The sequence below is a fragment of the Drosophila mojavensis genome, unplaced genomic scaffold, assembly GCF_018153725.1.
Source record: "Drosophila mojavensis isolate 15081-1352.22 unplaced genomic scaffold, ASM1815372v1 contig_16, whole genome shotgun sequence".
Lineage (NCBI taxonomy): Eukaryota > Metazoa > Arthropoda > Insecta > Diptera > Drosophilidae > Drosophila > Drosophila mojavensis.
Genome location: NW_025318693.1, coordinates 7633298 through 7658691, shown reverse-complemented (window position 1 = coordinate 7658691; position 25394 = coordinate 7633298). Strand labels below are relative to the sequence as shown.

The window sequence follows — 25394 nt, the reverse complement described above, 5'->3', positions numbered from 1 at the left end:
TGGGGCATCATTAGGCTGGGCCGGGTCGACCCAGCAAGCCCAAAACTTTTTGATCAGCAGCAGCAGCAGCAGCAGCCTCAGCAGCCTCAGCAGCAGCAGCAGCAGCAGCAGCGCCAACATGGCGCTAAAAATGGCTACCACAGCAAATAATTTCTCGCATCGTTTTTGTCTCCATTTTCCAGCCATTGTTCAAAGAGCTGTTTTTGTTGTTCATCGTTCGCTGTTTTAGTATCTCTCCCTCGCTCACTCTCTGTCACATCCGGTCCTCAGGGTGTTGTCACTGTCGCTGTCGTTGTTATTAAATTTTGTGACGACTCGCCCAGCGACTGAGGCTGCCAAGCAAATCTAAACCTGCTGTCAGTCTGCCGTTGTAGGGCCCATCTATTCGCCTCTCCATCCATCCGTCTGCCTGGCCGTCTGTCCGCCTGTCCGCCTGTCCGCCCATGCTCATCATCCTCTCGGCGCTGTCAACACAAGATAGTGAAAAATAACTTCAAAATAAACAGTTTACATTCACGCTACGGATTACCAGGCACCAGTTGTGCGCTATACGCAGCTAGACGTGGCGATTTTTTTGTGCTGGCCTGACACTGGACATGCCTGTCAGCTGGCTGAAACGCTAAATAGAACGATGAAAAAATTGCTAATAGTCAGGAGACAATGCAGCTGTTGATTGAATAGATGCCATGCAGATGATGGACAACAACTTGTTTGCACATAATGGTCATAACAAATGGATCAACCGTGTTTCAGTATCTTCAATCTAGTGTGGTGTCAAACATAATGAAGGTCCATATAGTGCCTGGGCTATTCATTGAAAGTAGAGCAACTCGCTTACAGTCTGTAATGGGAAGGGAACTTTACATACATTGCATCAGCTGATTGCACTTTTCCATCGATGGCACCGCCCCTTATCGACTTCAATCTTAAAATCATAATATATTTAGAGAGCGAAAAAGTCAAACACAAGTGGAAACACTTCAATTACATGTTTAATGCAAATATTTTATTTCAATTTGTAAAAGTTTACAATTTCCGGCCAATTCCTGGACTCGTTCACTTTTCAGCTCTTTCTGTTTGCACACCAGTGCGACAAGTACGACAAGTAAAAAAGGAGAGCAAAATAAACGAATGAAAAATAAATAACGGAGGAAATAAAATTGGAAAACTAAATTGCAACTGATTTTTCGTTCTGTTCTCACCCACCTTTGTTCTCCGCTTACAGTATTCACTGCTGCAGACGGTTGTGGAAGCCTGCCAGAAGAAGAAGCACTGCAAGTTCCACGGCTCCCCGCAGTTCTACGGACTGGGCGCCAGCGGAGTGGGCGACTCGTCCGGCACCAGCAGCTATCACAGCAGCACGGCCAGCTCCAATGCAATCAGCAGCGACCCCTGCCCCAAGCGCCGGAAAATCGTCGAGATCGCCTACAAATGTCGTCCATGTAAGTCAGTCAGCAGCTGCAGCGCAAGTTTTGTTTAATTTGGTTGAATTTATTGGGCGTACAATGGCACACGTAAAATGGCTAACAAATTCCGCATAGTCCAACAGTCCAGCAGTCCAACAGTCCCACAGTACAGCATAACAACAGGCCAAACTGAGCTGAACAATCTCGACTGCCGGAATCGACACATAAACGTCCAGCCGAATGAGTTGAACGAGAGTTGGCTGCATCCGGACTTTGGCTTTTCGATTGGACTGGGACTGGGCCCAGCCATGTGTGTATATATGTGTGTGTGTGTATGTGTGTGCAGTAAAAGGTCCTCGTCCTAGGGCATGACCCGAAAGCACACAGTGCCGATGTTTTTCCAAACAAATACTATTACAGGCAAAGGCACGGACACGGACACGGACACGAACAAGGACACGAACACTGAGACGAGGCATGGGGCACTACCATCCAGACAGCCATTTTACGGAGTTGTTGTGCGTTCCAAAAATTCAGTCAGGTGGAATGGAGCGATGGCACACGGGCGGGCATTGACTAGCACTAAACAGCAGTTGGCGGGCTTTGCACTCCCAGGGCGTGTCCAGCAACCGCGGGGCAAGGAAGCGTATCGAACCGGTAGGAACTCTGCCATCGACGGCATTGCCTTGTGGCAGTACCAGTCCAATCGCATTTGCACGTGCTTTGTATAACTTGAAAAACATCGACGGTACAAAATTAAGTTTCCCCCAGCTCAAATGGGGACTGGGACTGGGGCGCTTCATGTTTCAGCAAATGCTGTGTCTCATTATCGAATATGCACATACATATATACATTTGGAATTCAGCATTGTTGGCGGTGCCGTAATGAGGCGCCCAGCATGAACTGTCTGACTGAACTGTCGGAGCTCGCGACTTCCAATTACAAAGATCCGAGTCATTGATTATCTCAATCATTGGATATAGAATTCCCGGGGAACCGCAGTTCCTTAGAAAGGAATTAATTTTTCTGATTAAATAAAATTACACACTATACTTCATAAATATAGAGGAGTCTGTTGTCTTCGTTTCGTTTTGCAGATGAATTCCGCAGCAAGGTAGCCTGCCACAACGATGTCGCACAATTGGAATGCAACCCGTACTCGCGCATCGCCGTCTATAGCGCCAGCTTCGGACGCACTGAGTATGAGAGCATTCAGTGTCCACAGCCGCAAGGGGTCCGTGAGGAGAGTGAGTATTGGGGAGATGGTGGCTTGGCAGTGCTTGAGCTGTGGATTGCATCAATCAAGACAGCCTGATCCGTGGCTTGCCCGCGCTCTAACTACTTTTTCTATCTCTGGCCTTTAATAGCATGCCTCGCCTCATTCGCCACGGAGACTGTGATGCAAATTTGCCATGGCCGAAGGCGGTGCAATCTGGCCGCGGATGCGAATACCTTTGGGACTCCGTGCCAGCCAAACTCGCGAATGTATCTGAAGGTTGTTTACACATGCGGTAAGTAGGTCGTGGGAAAAATCAAGGGGCGTTTGCCTCTGCCACTCAGAATGATTTAGGGCACGCCTTTGTTAGCGCATCGCAGCGCATCGCGTAGCGTAACGTAGAATCGCCTCCCATCACATCGCATCCCATCTTACTGCGCGTCGTGGCACAAGATTGATGCCCGGTGCTTGGCGTCCGACCCTCCGTTACCGGTGACTTGGCCGCATGATTTATGTTGCTCGTTTGGTTGTTCTATGTCTTTGTTCCCTAGTGCCGAAGCAAGTGTTAAAGGAGAGCAACGAGTCTGAGGTGGAGGCTGACGAAACGGAGGACTTCGAGGGCGACATCAACGACCTGTACGACGATGAGCTCATCTACAAGGAGTCGGAGGCCATACCCAAACTATACAGCAATACCACCAAAACATCACGAGGCAACGCAACTGGCGGCGCCGGACGCGCTGCCAACTCCAATCCAGAGGGCATTCACACCGCAACCAACGGCTCGCTGGACGCTGATGCGGATGGAAGTGGCGTCAATCCGGTGATGACACACAGTGCCGACTTAAGTCTAGAGGGTAAGTCTCTTCCGACTTGACCCGAATGTCCCATTGCGTTACACTGGGCAGTAATAGAAAATACAAGTCACAAGTCGGTCCACAGACCCCGTCTGTATGTGGGGCGGAGTCTGGGTGGGGCTTTTGGAAAAACAGTCCGCAATGTAGGCGTAATCCCACAAGGAATCACTGTCTGTAAGGGCCATGCAAATATTTTACGAATGCCTTGCCAGATCTTATTCACAAACAAAGACGACATGAAATTCAACAGAAATTTAAAAATGAAATGGAGCGGGCTTATGTTGCTATTATTATGAAAATCCTTGGCTCAAGTCGAGCTCGTCGAATTTAAATTTCTGCCTTTGTTAACTTAAAAGATTTCCTCATTTCACAGATGACCAGCAGCGACTCTATTTGTATCTGTTAATTGTCGGGCTGGTCGGTGTGCTCTGCTCCATTGTGATTGTGGTAGCGCGCCTGTTGCTGCAAAGGCGACGCATGGCCAGTGACACCCATTCGAACTCCTCCACCAAGGGGGGCACGAGCGGAGGCCTGGGCGATGAAACGACCATTCCAAGCGGCTTTAACGACACTATTTCCGAGATAGACGCCGACATTGACCTTACCACTTCGATACCATTGCCCAGCGTGTCAAAGAACGAGGTGGGTAACATTACTCATCGCTAACCCTTGGCCAATGCCATCTATCATCTATCATCTGTCATTGAACACTGCAGAACTACATCACTTACGCGCCGGCCAGCAGCTTGTATGCCAGTCTAGCGCCCAGCCAGCTGTCCTCCGTTGGCGGACCCTGCGCGGCCCCCGCTTTGATACCCAATCCCCTGTTAATAGGCGCGCGCCAGTCACCCGATCTCATAGGCATTGCGCCCAGCACATATGTGGCTACCAGCAGTGCGGGCAGCGCATCTTCAGCACAGGGCCCCATGACAGGCATCCTGGCACCGGCCATTGTAATTGGCGCGAATGGCCCTGGCGGCGCTTTGCCTGGCAGCAGTGGCATTAGTAAGTATCTTCATTAGTCTCAGCTCGCTGCTAGTTGGGCTCGCTTGTTGGGGCACGCTTCGTAAACTTTTCGATTCGTGTGCTTGCAGACACTATGGTGCCCCTAACGTCACTGGCCCAGTATACAACGGCGCCCACCATTCGCGGAGGGTACCTCATAAATACGGAGGGCATGGGTGTTGTTCAGCGACCGGCCAACACGCCGACGCCACCGTCCTCCTTGGCTAGCGGCTCCCCGGCTCATCCACAGACACAACAGACGCCGACCACCTCGCCTCTGGCGATGGCAACATTAAGTCATCTGCCAGCCGCTGGCACGTCAACGTTGCGTCGCACAAAGCCCGCCGCAGCGGCTATGTTACATCCGCAGCTATCATATGACGGCACAGCTCCACGTACACTTTCAACTGGCTTACCGGTGAGCTCACAATTCTATTACGGATGACCAACCACTGCGGACTGCGAGCCTCACGTATATACCACGGCCATCAACGTGACCTCCCTGAACGTCCAGAGCTCTACTAGGCAGAGTGGGCCAGGTGCTCAAGCAGAGTCCCTGGCGGCCCCCGATCCAGACACAGCTCATGTGCCGGCATCCGGACCCTAGCCACAAGCCGACAATGGGGCAACAGTACCCTTGGCCGCTGCTAGCATAAACGACAATACAAATCTACAGGGGAACGACCTAAGCCCAGAGCCCTCCTCCCAGAGTCGGAAACAACAACAACAACAACAACAACAGGTGTGTACGGAGTAGATGGCTTTTGGAGTCGCCACAACAAAAGTTGGCATCTGTTTTTAAAATATATATGTATACATAAATGTACTTAAATGGACGAGCTTCCTGTAACTGTAACTGTAAATTACTAATGAGTGGAGCGGACGATTACGCATACTTGCACAGTCCTAGGTCAGTACACAGTAGGCGCCATCAAATAGAAAATTTAGGCTACCGCAATTTGTAGGTTAAGTATTTGTCTGCACAGAGCTCTCCAGTGTGTGAGTGTGTGAGTGGTTGAGTGCTTGAGTGAATGATATATGATATAACTACGTACGTGATTCGATATTCACGTGTAAATACTTTGTGTACAACTTGATTTCACTTCCTTAATTGCTTTTTTCACAACACTTTAATTACCCAATCGTTGCCATGGCCACCAAAATTAATTACATGTTAGTTAGTTGAAGCTCATATGAGCAGTCAAGAAACATACGCATTGGTAATGGTATTGGTATTGGCATTGGCATTGGCATCGGCAGCGGCATTCGCATTGCCATCGCCATTGCCAACATCATTAAATTATGCGGTTCAACCATACAAATGAAAACAAATTGCCTGAAGCTCATTTAATGTTATCAATAATGTAAACGCACGCATAAATAAAAGCACACAAATGCCATGAATACACAGCGCCAACAAGCCCAAGCACAGCAAATATTACAGCACACATACATCAAGGATGCGAAAGGAACAGCAAAGCTCCCAAAGTCCTCCTGCAAAGGCTCAACTAATGGGTTGTTTGTGCGCAGCGCTGGGAGAGGAAGCGAGCTCCAAATATGTTCATACTTCTATTTATGTGTATCTGCGTGCATGTGTGTGCATGCGTGTGTGTACTCACACACACCCTCATAAATTTCACGATATTCCCATTTCCGTACCAAAAGGAATCTTCATAATTGTCCGCACCTATGAGAATGCGACAACGGGATGTGTGTTGAACAAGCCAAAAACAGGGCGAGAGAGAAAGGAGAGATATATATATTTTGTACTGTGTGTGTGTTTGTGCTTGCGTATGAGTGTGTGTGCATGGGTGTATGTGCTTTGTTTAGAACGATGAGCCTCATAAACGCTTTATTGGGCGGCTTATCACAGCGAATAGGTTTGTAGCAGGAGGCGGCATCATAACTCAGTCACGCCGTACAACTTGGCGTATGAGCGATTTCGGTTTTGTTGTCTGCATAATTCAGTGCTGTATATTTCGGATTAATGCGCTACAAATGGATGAGCGTAATTAATATCCGGCTAGGAATAGCTACACCTATGGGGCATGGGAAACTTCTGGCCAGCGGGCTAATGAATTACTCCTGCGTGCCAAGGTCCTTACCTTGGAGGAGGATGGTCTGACAGCAGTGCCTAACTAGCAAAATGTATATATATATTTAGTTGTGTGCGAGTGTGTCTGAAAGTGAAGGGAAATGGAAATGCTACTGCAGACAATATTTTAAGAAATACATAGTCGTTGACTTCTGTATTTTCCATTTGCAGATCTATATATATATATGTGTGTAACACTTACTACGTGTGCCATATGGATATGTTTATGTAAAATTGTTTTGAGTTTTTGTCGTTTCTAGTCGTTTCTCATCTCTTTGTTAAAGTTGACGTTATTGTTTTAAATGTCAAGTGCCTTCCTAATTAGTAGCTAAGTGAGTACGTCTATATAAATTGGAGAGCATCCAATCAACGTGTATATAAGCAGTACTAAATACCACTACTACTACTAATATATATACATATAAGTATATTTACATATATGTGTATACATCTATAGTCCAAATACGAAACGGTTCACGTTCTAAAATAGTCACTCGTCCCCCAATTAGCCAAAGTGTATATAAGATATATAAGGACAGCATTCCGGAAAATTGAACAAAATTAAGCAAACAAAAACAAATAGAACGAACGACTGGCCACAACCAAAGTACAGTTGCATCCAAACGGATCAAACCTTTAAGCGAAAACAAAAGCAAAACAACAAAATTCACTTTGCTAACTGGAATACTGTTAGCATTGGGTTTTTGGTTGGTATTGTTCTTTTTGGCCTCTGTGGTGTGTGGGCCTGTGGTTCGGAATAGAATAAGATAGTATTGGAGTAACTCAATTACCAAATAACAATTAACACATGTTCACAATAGAGAGGTTATTAATTAAATGTACATAAAATATTCGTGTTACGGCAAAATTTATAAAACGGGCTCGGCTAAATGCATTATGATTAGCATGAATAGAAAGTCAACGCGAGTGCGTAAAATTTCGGGACACTTGGTAATATATAATAAATGTAAAAGAACAAAACAAAAACAAAAATCTTCGTAGTAATAAATCATTATATAAACACATGCATACATACAGGCCTAATAATAATTAATGACCCAATGTGTGTGATTGGCATCGTACGCCTAGGTACGGCATCCCAAATACACAATGCTATATAAGTAATATGGAAATTGTTAGTGGAAACCAGAGCATAGAATAAAGTTTCTACTACTATTAAAACTGTGAATATAATTTGGCTATAACTTGATTTTTTTCCAATTATGTATTGTACCTTTTGTATGTTTCATTTTAAATAAATTAATAGTTCATAAATAAAATACTAACTGAAAATCAGCATTGAAGTTTCATTCCTGTTTGGCATTGGTGAAGGGCTTACTAACGATAATTAGCTGCTCTCATTTCGTGACAATTCTATTGGGGTATTAGCTTTCGTCGCAGAGCAAGTTTCCCAAAATATTGAGCTCAGATTATTACATTGGCCCAGATAATCATACTAAGTATGCGAATCAGTGTTAAGCGGGCAATTCAAATGCTTTGCCGAGTGGAGAACGTTTTGTGCGATTAGTTAATTTTTGCAAGGATTCGAACTAACGGAGCGTGAATGATATTTAGTTGGAAGTAAGCCCACGCCTCCCCGGAGTCTAAGGATGTAAGTGCCAGAGCCAGGAACTATGCGAAGAAGACAACGGCAGCCGAGCAGCGAGCTGTTTGATTAAATTTGTTGCCAGCGAAAATTTATGGCTGCTCTATGAGCTTTGGCTGCTAATTGGTTTATAAATTAGAATTTCAACGGAACATTAAGCCAGCCATCTCAACCAAATAAACCCACAACAATTTCAAACACCATCGTAATCAATATTTATTGTTCGCCAACAACAACAAACACGGCAACAACAGGCGCACCGGAGCAGCAAAGTGGCATTGGGTGGTAATCAGCTGGCAAGTACAGGCGAGTGCTGTGAGAGCCCTGCAAATATACAAATTTAAGATGGCTTTACTTTAACTACTGGCTTATTTTTTATCGAGCCAACAGCAAACGAGGTAAAATGCATTAAATAAATACTTTTTTCCAAGAGGATTTATTTGCGTACTTTCGCAAATCTATGAAAAGAGTTTATTACATACAGTCCGCATTCGATTCAGCAACTATTTTATGCCTGTAAAATTAAATATAAATATCAAGTTGAGGCTTAACTGCTACAAAAATATATTCGAGAATTTTCTAAACTTGTAGAGCAATTACATCTGAAACGTTACAATATTCAAGTCAAAAGCTTAGTATTTACACTTTGGTTAATTAAAATTTGCTCATAAATAGCTGCTGCGTAACTAGAGTCCAATTTGTTTGCTTACCAATTAAGTTATACTTTGAGTAGCTAGCAGCTCTCTTCAAGTCATTTATAATGCTGACATAGGTCTTTCATGTCCATCACGAACTACTCGAAGTGTGTGCACACCCACACCCATTCCACACTCCTTGTCGCACTCTAATTAAAGTAAATGTTACAGGCATTATTAATTAATTTGTGACAATCAAGATACTTGCACCGTCACGCATTGTGTTCCACACTCCATTAGTCAGGTTTAGAAGCAGTTTGACTTCATTTGGTCCACCTGCGTGCCACATGTCGCAGTAATTACTTTCGGTTGCATGTGCTCTGATTGTGCCCGTTGCGTGATGTCAACCTCAGCATTTTTGCCCACAGCAGAACGCAATGTGCTGCAGCTCCTATTGGGCGAAAATCCCTCAAAATGCGAAATGCGAAATACGAAATGTGAAATGTGTTGCATGTCTGCTGATAGGCGTTAGGCGACGTCATCAGCTACTTAGCCTTAAGTGGCAGTGGGTGTCTGTCGAGTGCTGCCGAGCTCGACTTGTGCCTACAACACTCTGTGTTAATTACATTAATTTCTGTATCAGCATTTAGCTCTTCTCATGGTGTGTCCAACTGTGCGTGCCCTGCTGGACGTCGAACATACTGTCGAATGTCAAGCATATCTTGTCCGAACATCCAGCCACATCCACTGAGAGGGGGAGGGAGAGAGAGAATCTGGCAAAATACCTTTAAGGAATTTCATTACGTCAACAGCAAAAGTCAACGCATAGTTGTAGTTCTTGTTGCTATTGTCTCCCAATCTCACATAGGGCCCTTAAATGTGCTCATAAATGAAAATCGATAATTCATAAAATACTTTCCCACACACGTGCGTGTGTTACTGTGTGTGTGTGTGTTTTTTGTGTTTGCATAAGTACTTTTAAAGCGACTACCGCCCCTTGAGCTACGAAACTTATGATAATTTCCTTTCCTTTGTCAAACTTCTAGATAATGCAAAAAAAAAAGAAGGAGCAGGAGACGGAAAGTAAACAGGGATTGGCATACACGGAAGTATTGTTAAGATTTTTTTTTTTTTTTTTCAATTTTCGCATGACCGCACCATTAAATCGATTGTGACCTTCCCTGGGCGATTAAGATAGCACCGTGACATAGATAGGCTGTAGAGTGCAAAGTCTAATAAACTGTAATACATATTTCATATTTGACGCGAATATAGTTATTTTAAAGCATACTTTTCAGCGTCGACACAGACGCATTCGTCTCATGAATGTTTAATTTATGTAACTCAAAAACATTTTGATTCTGACTTGCAAAAAGTCAAAACATATTTAAATGTTTTATAGATTTCGATTTTGTTATATCATATTTCTATTTCTTAGTTTTCATGTAGCCATTTAAATATGCAGATAGCTGAAAAACATGTCTAGTTAATACGACTTAAAGTATAACAATTAAAACATTTGTAAGGGCTTTTACGTTAATTAAGAGCGCAGCTTATGTGCTTAAGCTGATGGCTGGGTTAGTGTGCCTACTCCCAAGGATATGCAAATTAAAAATAAAACAGACAGCCTCTCAGAGATGACGGCCTGTAAACTTGCACTTTATTTCCATCACTTTTTCACTTTCAACGTAGCAGAGTAAAAAATTCTTGACAGCGAAAAAGAATAAAAGACACAAAATGGCAAGAGCTCAGCTCAGCTGCAGAAGTTCGTTAGTCGGGTATTTCGCGGATGTAGCCAAAGCCAAAGCTGGGCCACAGGCGAAGGAGTCACTTGTGTGGTCCTTCGTTCCAGCTGAATAAAATATGAGCTGAAAGCCAAAGTTCTGGACGTTCTTTTACTGCCAGCCGGCCAGAACGTTTGCATTTGGCCTTTTCACACAGGCAAAGCCGAAAATTTTTCTGTTTACGTTTCGTGTTTGCATTTCATGTGCGACGGCGGCCTTTGCCACAAATTGAATGCTGTTCAAATAATTTATCTAATTTTTTTTCTTTGCCTGCCCGGCGCTCGCAGCAAAACTTCTTTTGTAACTTAGTAACGAGTCAGCAGTTAGCAGCAGTTAGGTCTGCCACTTTTCCGTCTCCATTTGTCTGATGTATACTAAGACGTCTCACAAAAGATATGTTTCTTGTCAACCTTTTGAGATATGCAAATGACAGCCAAGTACACATTTTGCATCTCATTTGTCGACGTCGGGCCTGAGTCTAAACTCTAAGAGATCAATTATGTCTCTTCTACCAAGGTCGAACAGCTTATGGACCCATTTGACGAGGGTAAAATTATGAACTATTTTTTATTGCAAAATTCTTGCGTAAGTAAAATTCACTCCACTTGAATTGCTTGAGTTTAAAAAGCGAATAATTATTAAAATGTTTTCATTAAATTTCATTCAAGCTGAAATTCTGCTTTTGAGGCTTCTCTGGTTTGCTTGCGGTTGCCGGCAGAGACGACTAAATGCATAATTTAGGTGTTGAAGCGGAAGATAATCTGAATATTTTAGTATGTTTTGGAGTAAAATGGAAAATTATGAATAATTGATTATGTCATGAATGAATGAAGTGACTTGTCCTAAATATAATATTTAGCCATGAACTTAAATTGGGTTTAACAAAGTATTTAATATAATAAAAAAATAAAGAAAAAAAAAATCCTAGCCGCCTTCAGTTATGACAATTTGAAAAAAAATTCTAATTTTATTTTTCTTTTTGTTTTGTTTTGCTTTTTATTTTTATTTTTTTTACATTTTTAGTTTCTTGCTCGTTGTTGTTGAATGAATAACTTTGTTTAGGCATTGTGTTTTTTCTTGGCGAAGACGGACACAATGAAAGAAAAACAAATATTGTCGTCCATCAAAGTGAGCTCTCATTTGGAGTGGGCGGAGTCAAAGGCGCTCTTGCTGCATGGGGCCTAAGCACATTCATCTCTTTTAGCTTAGCTCCTCAGCTCTAGAGCTACGCAGACTACACGTCCTGCTCAGCTCTGTCAGCTCTGCTGGGCTTAGTTTTCGAGCTCTTTGACGTGGAGTACTCGATTTTTGCTGCCAGTGCCAATTAGAAAAGTTTTGTGACGACGAGTGCTCGCCCGGATCGCGTAGGACTGAGTTGCTAGCTGCGTACAGTTGCAGCGGTGCTTCGGCTACGTTTACCAGTGCTTAATTTGGCAATGCGCAAAGTAGTCAAATCAAAGCGAAGCATTGTGCTGGAATAATGGAAAGCCGCGAATGCAATGGTTAACACAAAGAAGGCCAATTTACACAAACTTGATGTGGCATATGCGTGCGCATATATGTAGCCGAGCTGCTCGTATGGACGAAATGCAATTTGCTGCTTTAACAAAATGTAGAATGCAAGTTTCGCAGAAGCGCAGTGGAGCGAGCGGGGCAAGGTCGGGGCGAGTTGCCACATGTGCTTGTAATTTGGTTTGCTGGAATAATTGCGTAAACTTCTCCATACGAGCATATTAGCTGCACATGTTGACAGCATATGTGCTGCGTCTGGATCATGTAATGGCCATCATCAGTTGTGGCTGTGGCTGTCGCCGGAGGAGCTTATCAATTTGTTATGTCACGTTTTCGCTTCTGATTGGCTATGACGCACACAGGCGCGCAGGCCACATACTGGCTACTGCTTAAGCCTGGATAATTACTTCAAATGACACAATAAGTTCTATGACTGACCACAATCTCTGGCATAATTAATAACACAATCGTGACCCGCCAGCCGAATACTGCTCGGAGCATGCTTCACGTTGTATGTCTCTCTCTCTCTCTTTGTGGGTGTGTCTTACATGTGTGCATTATTCATGAACATACTGCCAGTTGACAACTTATCGCTGGCAGACTCATGACAGGGACTTGCAGTTGGCAATTCACTCGACATTAGCCATGAGCAAGAGCAGATTGAGTTAATCATCGGTTGACCGCAAAAGCTGACAGCAGCTAAGGCCCAGCCATGACGGCAATCAGTCAAACTCATCAATCAAATTTGTGCTGCTGGCAGCCAAATAGAATTTACTTGAGTCGCGCCACGAGCGCCACGAGCTCTACATACACAGCTTGCGCCCTCATGTGCATTGATTTCGTGTCGCTGCGCCCCTCGCACGCACCTCAACGGGCCATCACCCGTGGCGGGAAGCAACAAATGCTCAGCAAGTTATGACTAACGATCAGGGCCACGTAGAAGGGTATAATCTGGCCAGTTCGTTCTTATACGCACACCCACACATACTCACACACACGCATAAAAGCGCTACAAGGCAATAAACACAAAATTGCGTATACTACATGTTGCAGCAGCATCAAGGACTCGATATCAGCGTGCCGAGGACAGAGCAGAACTGTAAAAATCTCTTTTGAAATTCTACAATAAAAAATGTTTCATTTCATACTCTACACGGCGAGCGAGTGTACGGCTCTGGACCAAGAAAGAGGTCATATCATTTGGCTTTTATTAGTGTTTTTTGTTTACATTTTATTGGGTTTTCCGCTCACATTTATGTCTGCACTGCAGAGTACGCACATTAGGCCCGGCGCCAGCCAGTAGGCTGTCGTGAAGGTCAACGCGGTCAAAATTATGCTTAAGCACCTTATGGCTCCCCATTTGTAGCCAGAACAGCTCTCCTGAAAATCAAGCAATACGACTCCCAGGGGAGCTTCAGTCAAATGAGCGAGCTCGGCTCGGCAGAAGACAGCACACTTAAGTATTATATGAGTTTGTGCACGATAAATAATCCAAGCAAGCAAAATTCACAGTCTCTGCTCGGCACTCCAAGTGCATTGATGGCGCTCGAGTATCCCGGCGGGCTTACAGCAGCCCCAGCCAAGAGAATTGGAATCATTGTCGTCATTGGGCAAAGCCAAAGCAATTAAGATTTTCATGCAGTTGCTGCTGCACGTGCGTACTCACGTATCTCTTGTTGCCAGAATGCCACATGTAATTTGCATCCTGAAATTTGCACAGAAACTTGCTGATGCAGCAAATGAAACTTTGATTTGTTGCTTAGCTGTCCCGTTATACGAGCCTGCACATTGAGGTTATGTTATGTTGTCTACGACTAGAAGTTTGAGTCGAGCAGTGTGTGTATATGTATATATATGTGTGTGTGTGAGAGAGAGTTTCCATGCAGTTTACTCATGTACATAGATGCTGTCTAGTGGCTTTGCATGCCCTTGCCAAAAGTATTTCAGTTTCAGAACGGAATTTGCAACTCATTAGGCACAAATTCTTTTTGGCTGTTTGACAGATATCAGAGCAGCCTCACGGGATTAAAGCCAACATGGCTGAATAAAATCGGAGTTTTTCGAAGCAAATACATGTTACACATTTGAGGATTATACATTTTGATAGCACACAAATAAGTGCCTATGCCAAGTTGTAAAGCATTTGTGAATACATGCAAATACCTTTCACACATAGAGTTTGGCTTCTTCTATCCATTTCTATCAGTTCAATATGTTGCATGATGAAAAATCGTTAATTGCTTGGCTCTGTTCCATTTTTGTTGATATAGTCGAAGCCAATTGCTAATTGATAGATAATCCTATTATGTAAAATTAACTGTTAAATAAGAGTTTATCAGAGCATGCTGCTCTTCAGCATTAAGTAACAATAATTTCTATGGATGCTCTGGGGCAATTGATAATATTTAATCGGCTTCATTTAATAGCATTCATTCATATGCCAAATAAGAATTAATTAATTATTGATTCAATGTTATTTAAGAAGCTCTACGTTCTACCAAGTAAATCATGAGTGTAATTAGCTAATTGAAATGCGAAAATTTTAACTACGCCATTTCGAGCACAAATTAGAATATCTATTGCGACACAATATTAATATATAATTCGATTTTACATGTATAAGTTCATTACCATTGTATTGTCATATATATTTCATATAAAATATATTAAGTTTGTCTTTCCCTACATTTCTTATGGTAAACAGTAACTGCGCAGCACATTTTCTCAATTCCTACAAAATATTTGACCATTATTTCCTTTGAAACAATATTTTTGAACGTCACCTAATTGAATTGTCAGTTGAGCCAAGCCATGACAACAAAACAATAATTTAATGAACATTTTCTGGCATTTTTGCCATTGAATCATTAATGGTGCTTCCTGGAAAGAGCCTGCAGGCCACTACAGCGGCTGTTATCCAATCGTTCTTCCACGAATGAATGTCACCATAATGTGTAACCGGAAAAGTTTTTCTCGCCTGGAAGTTTTCAAACGAGTTCGCTGTACATTGAAAGCCCAATAAAGTGACAAATTTGTGGTAAATCTACAGGAATATGAAATTAAATTAACATGGAACTGTGGTCCAACTTTATCGGGAGCCGCCCCAGACCTCCTCACTCTGCCATTGCATTGGCATGATGGACGGGCCAAGGCCTGGCTGATTAGAGCTCATCTATCGCCCAGGGACGCCTCCCACTGAGCAAACTTTTCAAAGATTTTTCGGCAAGGACCAATTTGATGGATGGTCTGTGGCGATGATGCGCAATGCTTGCCAAGAAACTTATAAATACATACATACACACACACTTATATGTATATTGAGTGTGTGCATCAATATACTTGTGTGAGTGCTTTTGTTTATATATACACAGCAGGCAAAAATTTAATAATTTAAAAAGCAAAACTGTAAAAGAGTGTGACATAAGAGGTTAACTAAAGTGTGAGTTAATGTCAAGTGTTTCGCTTTATTAATTTCTGGTCAATTAGAATAAGAATAGTGAGCGATGCATATCATATTTATACACGCAGTAAGCCTTGCATTGTCCAAGTTGCCAGCAAACATAAAATATGCAGCTGCTTCACATGAGCCGAGAAAACACAAGCACAACTCATGGCAAAAGCTGAAAATCTTACTCGTATATTCGGTTTTCTTCTTTATGTTTGTGCAAAAATTGTGGCATTTGGCTGGATTTAGAAGTCTGGGCGGTTGAAGTGCATTAAAGCTTAATAAACTCTCTAAGATACGCAATATTCGCTTAGCATAACAATGGCCTGTGAATATATTCATATGCTCAGCGTTATACATATTAATAGGTATACAGTGAGCGCTGCATAAGTCGACCACACTGCAGTCTTATGTCCGATATAATGGCGTGGAACTCATTTAAAAATGCCAGATTGTACACAATATATATGCATATATTGAAAATATTTAATGTATATTCGTGAGTCAGCAACATTCACTGCTATCTATATACACACACACGCATATAGCAATTGCAGACACGATGTCCTGTATTTGCATATTTCGAATGTCAGATATATTCATTTATTGGCTCATACTCGGCTGCTGCTGTAGTGTTTAACACATGCCTAGGATGTCCCCACCAACACCAACACATCGACATGACCAGCCACAGCCACAGTCACTCTTGACGAATAAATTAAATTGGCAATGCAATTCGCGCATTCATCCAGTTCCTCTATCCATCTCTACAATGTTGCGTTATTTTAATGAAATTCTCCTTTTCTCCATATATTTTTTATTATAGCAGAGAAGCCCAGAGAATTGATCACATGTTATACTTTCTGTTAACACAGCATTCGAAAATAGATTAAAAATGAAAAAATCCACATGAATGCCCGCAAATGCAAATGATGTTCCGGTCAGAGACAAGTTTCTGTTTGGAATCAAAGCTGAGCCCGGACCAGAACTGAAATTCCAACAAATTTTTCGCCCACATCCGTAGCGAATTTCGCTGATGCATAAAAAATGCTGGTGACGGAAATGGTATTCGGTTTTATTTGCTTAGCGATAAGGAATATGTCAATGCCAATAAAAAGGAATATAAAATTGTCATAAAAAGTATGACGAGATGTTTCACAAAAATTTCATCAAGGTGTGCGTGCCGCTCTCTACGGGGGCAGCGGCAGCGGCAGCGGCAACAACAAATCAAATCAATAACCATGACTTTCGGTGCCGGGCGCCATGTCCGAGCACTTCACGATGCCTTTTATGGGGCGCGTGGCACGGCATTAAAACCAACGTGCCGTGTACGCAATAATTCAATTAGAGTTGCGACATAATTAATTTTTGGCTCTGCCCGTGCCTCTGCATAGTCGTAAAGCATCAAAAATTTCATTTAAATGCAGCTCTAAAAGTGCACCACAAATCGATTTTATATATTGCGAAAGTGCGCAGAGCAGAATGCGGAGAGAAATATATTTACAATAATATTTTTGAAGCATACAAATATATATAATAATATTTTTGGAGTATATAAATGTTTTCATGCATCAGTTTATACGCGTGGCGCTCTGGAACTGTGTGTTTAGATACACGTTTCAGTCCAGGCTCTTGACGGTCGAGCACCTTGTTATGGAGTGGTCATTTGGCCTAATGTGCTGGCCATTTGCGCTTGTCAAGCGTGGCGAGCTGAGAGGCGGGTGATCTGTGATTGTGTGATTGTGCAGCCCTGTCGAGTGGCTACCTCAAGGCAAACAAAAATTTAAATAAATTAAGAAAATATCTGTGCATTTTATGGTGCCTGGTGCAGAAAAATGCGTGGTTTCTTTTTCGCTTTGGGGGCGCATTCAGAGCCACCCAGTTGAGCAGCCCACTCGCCTGAACAAAAATAGTAATTTACATACTAAAGTTTTCACACCGATGAGCACAGCGCGCAAACAAGGAATGCTACGGAATGGGGGAGGCGAGGGGCAAAGGCGCATTGTTGCCACAGCTCAGAGCGGCTAAAAATATTCGCTTGCTTATGCAGAAATCGCATTCGGAGCACCTGCGACGACTAAGCGACCCGAGGCGAGGTGTCATCGCTGGCACCTGAAGGCTGGCGACTGCGCTCACCTGGCTGAGCTCCGCCTGACACCGGCAGCGTATCTCAGAGTCGGAAATTAGCAGTGTGCGCTGTGAAAACGCACAGTCGACACAGTCACAAATCAGTAAACGCACAGCCGAGTCCTTAAAGCTGACTTTTTCAGGCCCAACAGATTAATTTGGATTTGCATTCGCCTTTGCATTGGCTTATTTACAAGCATCTGCAGCGAAAATGAGTTTCACATAGTCAAAGGTCTGAAAGTGAATGCTATTCTATGATGATTCCTGTTGCACCCGATTGCCACTTCGATAGGGCCAACTGCAGCTGAGGCTCATCAAAAAGGCAACAGCAATCCTGCAAATGATGATGGCTGATGGTTGATGGCTGATGGCAAGTGACTGGCATGATTGCAGCCAGCGCCGCGACGCTGTGTACCACCAACACCAACACCAACAGCAACACCAACAGCAACACCAACAGCAACACCAACAGCAACACCTACTCCATCAGTCTGCAGTGTGGTGGGTGCAGCCGCAGCCCATTTGCTGCAGCTGTCAACGTTGCGGCTTCATAAAGGCACATCCAGCAGAGATAGTCTGGTTGTAAATAATGTGTTTGAGATGCTGCGTGTTGGCATTGACGTTGCAGCTGTCAATCACACAGCACGTAGAAGCGTCAAGTGCAGAAATCTGAAAATGAATTTAAGATTAAGGCATTACGCGCTGTCATCAGGCTATTATTGATTTGGAAAAAAAACACATACAGTCTTAGACTGCATTATATGTGTACACACACATATATGGCGGAGTATTCATTTCAACGCATTTCAGGCAGGTGCAAATTGTAAGCTCTTGGCATAGAAGCAGCTTACCATATGCCGGCAGCAACACTTGCGAGTAGCAGACTGAACGGAATTGTATTAAAAAGAATCAAAGGCGGCCGTGACAGGCTTTAGGTTCTTGACGTGATGTCAAGCGTTTTGCAAGCGAGGGAGCGGGCTGTGTGGAGTATGGTGTATGGTATATGGGATATGGGGCGTTTGCAACATACAAAGGCGACACAAAATGTTGCAGCAAAGCAGACGCTTTCAAAATGCGGGCAACCATATTTCTCGAAGGCACAAAATGTGCATTCAGTGCTGCTTGTCAGTCTGCAGCAGGGCGCTGTGGTGCGCTGGGGCCTCATAAAAATAAAAAGCACAAAACAGACGGTCGCCGTTGTCGCCACTTGGCCAAGTTCGCCAGTCGTCTGATTACCGCAGCGCTTACGGCCGCAGGCGTGGGCCGTTGTCGTCCTCGCTGTCCTTGTCGCGCAGTTGTCATCGCCAAGCATGTGGCGCTGCATTTCCTTAAACACATAAAACTCTTTTAGCGCTTCCTTTTCAGCCGAGTCTTAGTGAGGCGTTAATGGGCATGAAAAAAAAAGATGGCACAACTGATATACGAGGGCTCAGCGTGAGAAATGCAGCAGTCACGAACCGCACATGCAGCACGCCAACAAAAACCAGATACAAAGCCCTCCTCCTGGCTCCAGCCCTCGCCCTCGCCCTTGCCCCGCCCTCGCCCTCGCCCACGCACACTCCGACACGTCGACTGTCGTGCTTATCCAGCTGCAGCTCTGTGAATGCTCCTGGCAACTGTTACGCAACTGCGGCGTATTATCGCGCCACCTAACTTCTCATTTGCAGTCGTTTGTAGTACTTGCAGCCGGCCAAGTGCAGGCGGCTCGGGTTGGGCACTACCAGCGTCATCCGGGCCACAGCGGCAAGAAGTGGCAATTCACTTCACTTCAGTGGTAGCCGCTTTTTGCAGTCTCCTTAACTGCGCTGCAACTGTGTGTGTATGTATGTGTGTGTGTGTAGATGTCGCCTGTCGCCTGTCGCAGTGTCTGTGCGACAACGTTGAGTCCTTTGTCCTCCTCCGATAAGGTTGTGGCAAGAAACGCATCCAAAAGGGAGCTTTGCATTGTGTTGCATTTCATGTTACATTCAGGCGAAACAAAAAAGCCAAATATCCAGGCACATTTAACAGCGAAAAAATGCAAAAGAAAAACCACTTTTAATTTAATAATTTATAGGTAATCCCGCTGTATGGGAATGAATGGGGGCATGAAATAAAAAAGAACCTGGTGCATGGATCACATCTACATGAATCGAACCGAATTTCATTTGGCAATTGCCTTCATAAATTATTTAGCCTTCAGTTCATTATTTCTATAGCAATAAACTTCACGCCGGGCCACGCCCATGCCGTCTACGATGCCCACATCAGAGTGGCGGAGTGGAGACAAATTACCAGGAACCATTTTGCAGAGCAAGCTGTTTGCCATGCTGCGCCGCCAAGTGTTTCCATCCTGCCCGCAGCTGCTGCGGCTCCTGCCCGGCTCTTTGTGATTTCTGTTCGCAGTGTCGAACAATTGCTGGAAATTAATTTCACATTTGACTCCTGATGCCCGTGCAGTCTCCTTTTCCACCATGCTGGCGCAGCGACTGGCTGCTCTTATGTACAAAAGGCACTTATCGTGAGTGGGACTCGCATCCGCTTCCGCTCTCAGTACCTACTCGCTCTCTCTCCTCTCTCTCTGTCACGCTGGTCTTCCTCGCTCTTTCTCTTGGCTAATGCACCCAAATGCCAGTGCAGTTAGTCTGCTGCTGAGTGAAGGCGTAGAACAGATGTGCAATATTTGCACAGCGTGTGCGCTCGGGAAATGAGCTGCATGCAGTTCCGACGCTGGCTCTGATGCTGATGATGGCGATGGTGGTACTGGTACTGGTACTGGTGGTGGTGGTAGTGATGGTGGCTTTGGCGGTGGCGTTGAAGGTGTTGCTAGCACTGCAACAGGATCCAGCTTCCACCATCCATTCCCAATGCTAAATGCATTAAAATGCGCGCATTTAAATGTGAAAATTTGATCAAGTTGTAGTTGTGCTTTGATTCAACCATCTGCCGACTGCCAGCTCCATCTAGCGTCCTCCATCTGTCGTCTGTCGTCTGCAGGCTGCAGGCTGCCAGCTGCCAGCTGCCTGTGTTCCATGCATCAGGATCTGGCTAGAGGCAACCGAAGCTGCCTCAATTATTCGAGTTGCTTTAAGGCGCTGCTGCCGCTCACTGTCTCTGTCTCTCTCTCTCTCTCTCTCTCTCTCTCTCTCTCTCTCTGCTTCTTTAAATGTTTGCCTGCCCTGGTCGTAGTCCTGGAGCTTTCGTAGCTGCCTCAATGCTACGCACCGAGTTGCACGAGCAAAAACAACAACGTGCCGCAGCCCACATTAATTTCTTGAGCTTGCTTTTGGCATTTATATTCGCACGAGTACCAAAAGCGCTCCAAACGATGGCAGCAAAAACAACAAAACAACAAGTAAGTTAAATGGGGGCGTCTTATGTCCTGCGGTTGTTGCCGGACCATAGCCCGGGAACGGGCCAAGGGGCCGACTGATGCGATAAAGTGCTGTGGCAGACATTTTTAGCGCCATGTTGGCCGCCATTACAAAGTCGATCTAATTATACACTAGCGCCTGTTATTGTTCCAACGCCTACCATGCCCAGCCCTCCAATCTCGCCCTCGAATAGCTAAACGGAACAAAAATGCCAGCCAAATCTATTTGTATGCGAATCTTTGCGGTTTGTTTTTGTTTACTTAGAAGGCGAAGCGTAGCCAGGACGATGCTGACACCAATCGCTTGACTGCCTTGGCTGGCAATTGGGATTTGCATTAGGAGTTGTTGCTGCTTCTGGTGCTGGCGACGACAGAGTTCCGGCCCAATATCATTTGGGGCCGGTCTGCCAAAGAAACAACAACAACAACAACAAAAAATAAGCTAAAACAAAAAACAACAAAGTAGAAGCTGAAATCAAAAGAAAGCACAATCAGAATACTTAATCCAGACCTAATCTGCTCTTCATATGCAACAGATACGCGTGAGATTTACATTTCTGGCTGCTAAAATCCAGTCACTCGGCGACAATTTATGCAGCTCTTTAAGGGCCGAGCTACGCACAGCCTCGCCAAACATTGAAGTCAACCGAGCCACATGTCGCTTTAACTGGCTGACGAGTACCGACGAGCCCGCCCAGCCATTGCAGTCTGGGTGGACAGACAGCTGAAAGTCATTTCGTATCTGCCAGATTAATGCCGTGCATTCATCACTTGGACGTACGCCCCGTGAGGTGGGGCGGGCACCCGCTCACAGATATGCAGTTAAATTGAATTTTGCACTTTACTGCCGCGAAGGGCCCGCCCGAGGCATGCTCAGAAGCGACTCCTGTGCGTGAATTCAATTAGATAACTTCAACGAACGCTGGCACAAAAGCCCATTTGCAACTACCTAAAATTATGTGAACGGCTTCTGATGCCGCTCTAACTTGCTGTGAATGCAGCTGGGAGTTAAGCCCAGCCGAGCTGAGCTCAGCCCGGCTTATGGTTATGCCAAGCTTATTGGATTCTAGTTCCTTACTCACCATTCATAATGAGAAATATTAAATGCACTTTCCACTTTCGCCTATTGTTCCTTAGTGCGTGTGAGGCGTGCGTGCGGGTGTGCAATGGCGCAATTAAAATGGGAGCTCGCACTCTCCATTATTTGCTCAAATAACCAGAAGATATGCACTCAAGCACGGAGCAGCCACCCATTCACTTCGCACCACCGACAGCGCTCTTGTGGCCTCCACTCCAGCATGCCAAAGAGGTTCTGCATTGTAACAGTCGTAAATATTTGCAAACCGTTTAATGCTCGTTAAACGATGCCAATAACGCAGATGTAGACTATAAGAGGCCTCCCGACACGCATATGGACACGAACGGCTCCTACTTATATGCCAATGGCCCCCAGACAAGCCTGTGTACGATTGAGAGGGGGTGTGCTTGATTGTGTGTATGTGTGTGTGTGTGTGTGTGTGTGTGTGTGTGTGTGTGTGTGTGTGTGTGTGTGTGTGTGTGTGTGTGTGTGTGTGTGTGTGTGTGTGTGTGTGTGTGTATGTGTGTGTGTGTGTGTGTGTGTGTGTGTGTGTGTGTGTGTGTGTGTGTGTGTGTGTGTGTGTGTGTGTGTGTGTGTGTGTGTGTGGGAGCGTCTGCATTGCAGCAGAAGACTCGGTGCTGCCATTCCACTGCCAAGAAAACTTTGCCATGTAATGCAAAGGGAATGCTTGCTTTGAAATGCGCTTAAAAATAATCGTCCTAGCATCCTCCAAGCTCGTTCAATCTAGTGGCAAAAAACGTTCATAATAGCAGACTGAATATATTGTATTCACAAGGCATAATGAAACAAATACGAAATCGTTTTTGCTCCCAACAAACGACAAACATGTAGCATGATAGCATTTACACAACATTTCCCCGAGGACTTTTGTCCGTTAATTAAAACGCAAACATTGTTTAGGAGCCGAACAAATGTAATTTAATGAGAACAGAAACGGCTATACTTGCAGCATCAAATTGTATGTTTTACTGGAGCTTTGGGCTCTCCCCAGAGTAGCTGGCAAAAGTTTGCAAATACATTGAGACCTTGCCACGCTAACTAACTGAGTTTACAACAAATTAACTTGCGGCGTGTATACCTCGTAATTTGTTTGCACTTCACTGGCTTTTCAAAAATATCGATACCGAACATTTAACCGATTGACTTATGAAATCGAGCTGGAAGCAGTTGAATAGTTGCCACGAGTTACTTAAATCGATAGTTCAGCTAAAGGGAAATTTCTATATTTTAGTCATGCAGTAATGGAACTAAATTAGATGATATAGATATATTAAGTATATCAATTAAAATATTGTATTAAAATATCTCGTGCCTAACAAATATAGCACTGTATCAGCTCTTCTTTATTTAAATTAGTTTGCACCTTTTATTGCCTGCGTGGACAGCGGGAATTATATTATTATAAATGTTGCTGAGCAACGCAGAATTACTTTATGCAAATGGAGGTCAGTCTAATCCTTGTTCTGATTATTTCATTGGGTTTCCGCAAAGCGGAGAAAGGGGTTCGTGACCCCCAGCAAAATGGACGCGAACCCTAAGCAAGCAAAGCCTCGCGCTGTGTCGTTCAGTGCAGACAAGCATGCTCATAAAGTGTTGCCACGGATTACAATGCTGAGGTCGGAAAGCGCTCGCTAAAGAGAGTCCTTTGCTTTCATATTATCACTTCATCGAAAATGATGTTTATTTACCAAGATTATTTCGTTTGCTGCCAACAAGATTACAAGTGAGGTGCAGGGCTCCAAGTCTCAAATGGTCATTGCTGACAGAGAAATTAAAAAAAGAAAAGCTTATGGAATGAAAGTGAGCATACTTCGTAAATATATACAAAAATCAAAGTTTATATCTTAATTTGATTAAAATATGTATCGAATATATTTTGAGTAATTGATAAAACGGCTTGTAAAATAATATATGTAATATTTTGTTTCACGTCTTTGGACTTCGTTAAACCTTTATAGATTCAAGGAATAGATAAGAGATGGATCCACTGACAGTGAGTAACAAAAACACATATCATTTCCATCTAAATATTGAATAAGTTGAAAGTAACGTTATTTTAATAGGTATATACTTATATAAATATACATACACATTTTTCGAAAATCTTGTTTACAATTTTGCTGAGGGAAAACCAGACAATATATGTATATATATATTATATGAAATATATACGTCTTTATATTCTTCAACATTGAAAATTATATAAATGTATTTACATTAAATATAATAGAATAATAAACTATGATAGATACTTATGAATTTCAAATAAAGTCGATTTTGTCGACCGTACCGACCGTGTACCGAGCCACAGACATTTTTATGTATAAATGAATAAAAACTGTTATTCACATACACTCAAGCATAGACATAGAGTACGGAGCAAGATAAGAAAGTTCAAGGCTTATGCCCTGTGTTGCGGCAAATGTTGACATGTTTGCCCCTTCGCTAGCTCCAAGGACTCGTCGAGGCGTGCAGCAGGAATAATAATGGCAGCCGCCAGAGCTACTCCCACTCCTCCTCCACTTTTAACTACGAATATGGTTAGCAGTGGAGAGCAAATAAAAATGCAGAAACAAAACAATAACAAGAAATAACACATAGCTTCGGAGCTGCTCTGGTGGCAGTTCTGGCAACCACTTAACCAAATAAATCACAAAGTAAATACCATCTATTGTTTCTACTAGAAACTCATGAAAATTTATTACACTCCCACCCGAGCGCATGGACCGGGCTGTCAGCCGTCAGCAGCATGCTGTTTCCAAGACTCCCCCACCGAACATTTAAATCCTTTTCAATGGAACTGAAGAAAAAACTCGGATATAAATACTAATTAAATTAAAACTTTTTAGAAGCTGTGAATTTCACTATAAATTATTCAAATGGATTGATATTAGAAAGAGTCAATGTATTATTTATATGTACAACACATTCCATGCAATTATAATTCGACTCAGATCTCTGTTGTGCATTTAATACAAATAAAAACCATTTAAACCTTTAAAAATAAAAACAAATGCAAACAAATGCGGTTGAGTGCAACATTTAACTAGAAGCCGCAAATAGTACAGCTATTTTTGTTTCCGTTTAGATGAATAAAAAAACAAGCAATGCTTTGCTGTTGATGAGTAATATTCGTTTAAATAAGATACATAGATAAAAGCTCAGTACAAACAAAACTTTGTTTAAAGAGAAAGGATTTGCTTTAATAAAATGCTGAGCGTCAGTCGAAAAATAATAATAAATAATGCTGATGA

General features: G+C 43.5%; 1 protein-coding gene across 3 annotated transcripts in view; it reads left to right on the top strand.

Annotated features, from left to right (window-relative positions):
* Positions 1-7876, top strand: part of LOC6573099 — a 31404-nt gene extending 23528 nt beyond the window's left edge. For all 3 annotated transcript variants that reach the window (XM_044007294.1, XM_044007296.1, XM_044007295.1), the window contains 7 exons: positions 1226-1442; positions 2505-2654; positions 2775-2918; positions 3175-3480; positions 3854-4122; positions 4197-4485; positions 4575-7876. In XM_044007294.1, coding sequence (XP_043863229.1) covers positions 1226-1442; positions 2505-2654; positions 2775-2918; positions 3175-3480; positions 3854-4122; positions 4197-4485; positions 4575-4930 — 1731 coding nt within the window. In that variant the 3' untranslated portion in view covers positions 4931-7876. The remainder of the gene's footprint in view (positions 1-1225; positions 1443-2504; positions 2655-2774; positions 2919-3174; positions 3481-3853; positions 4123-4196; positions 4486-4574) is intronic.
* The last annotated feature ends 17518 nt before the right edge of the window (positions 7877-25394 follow it).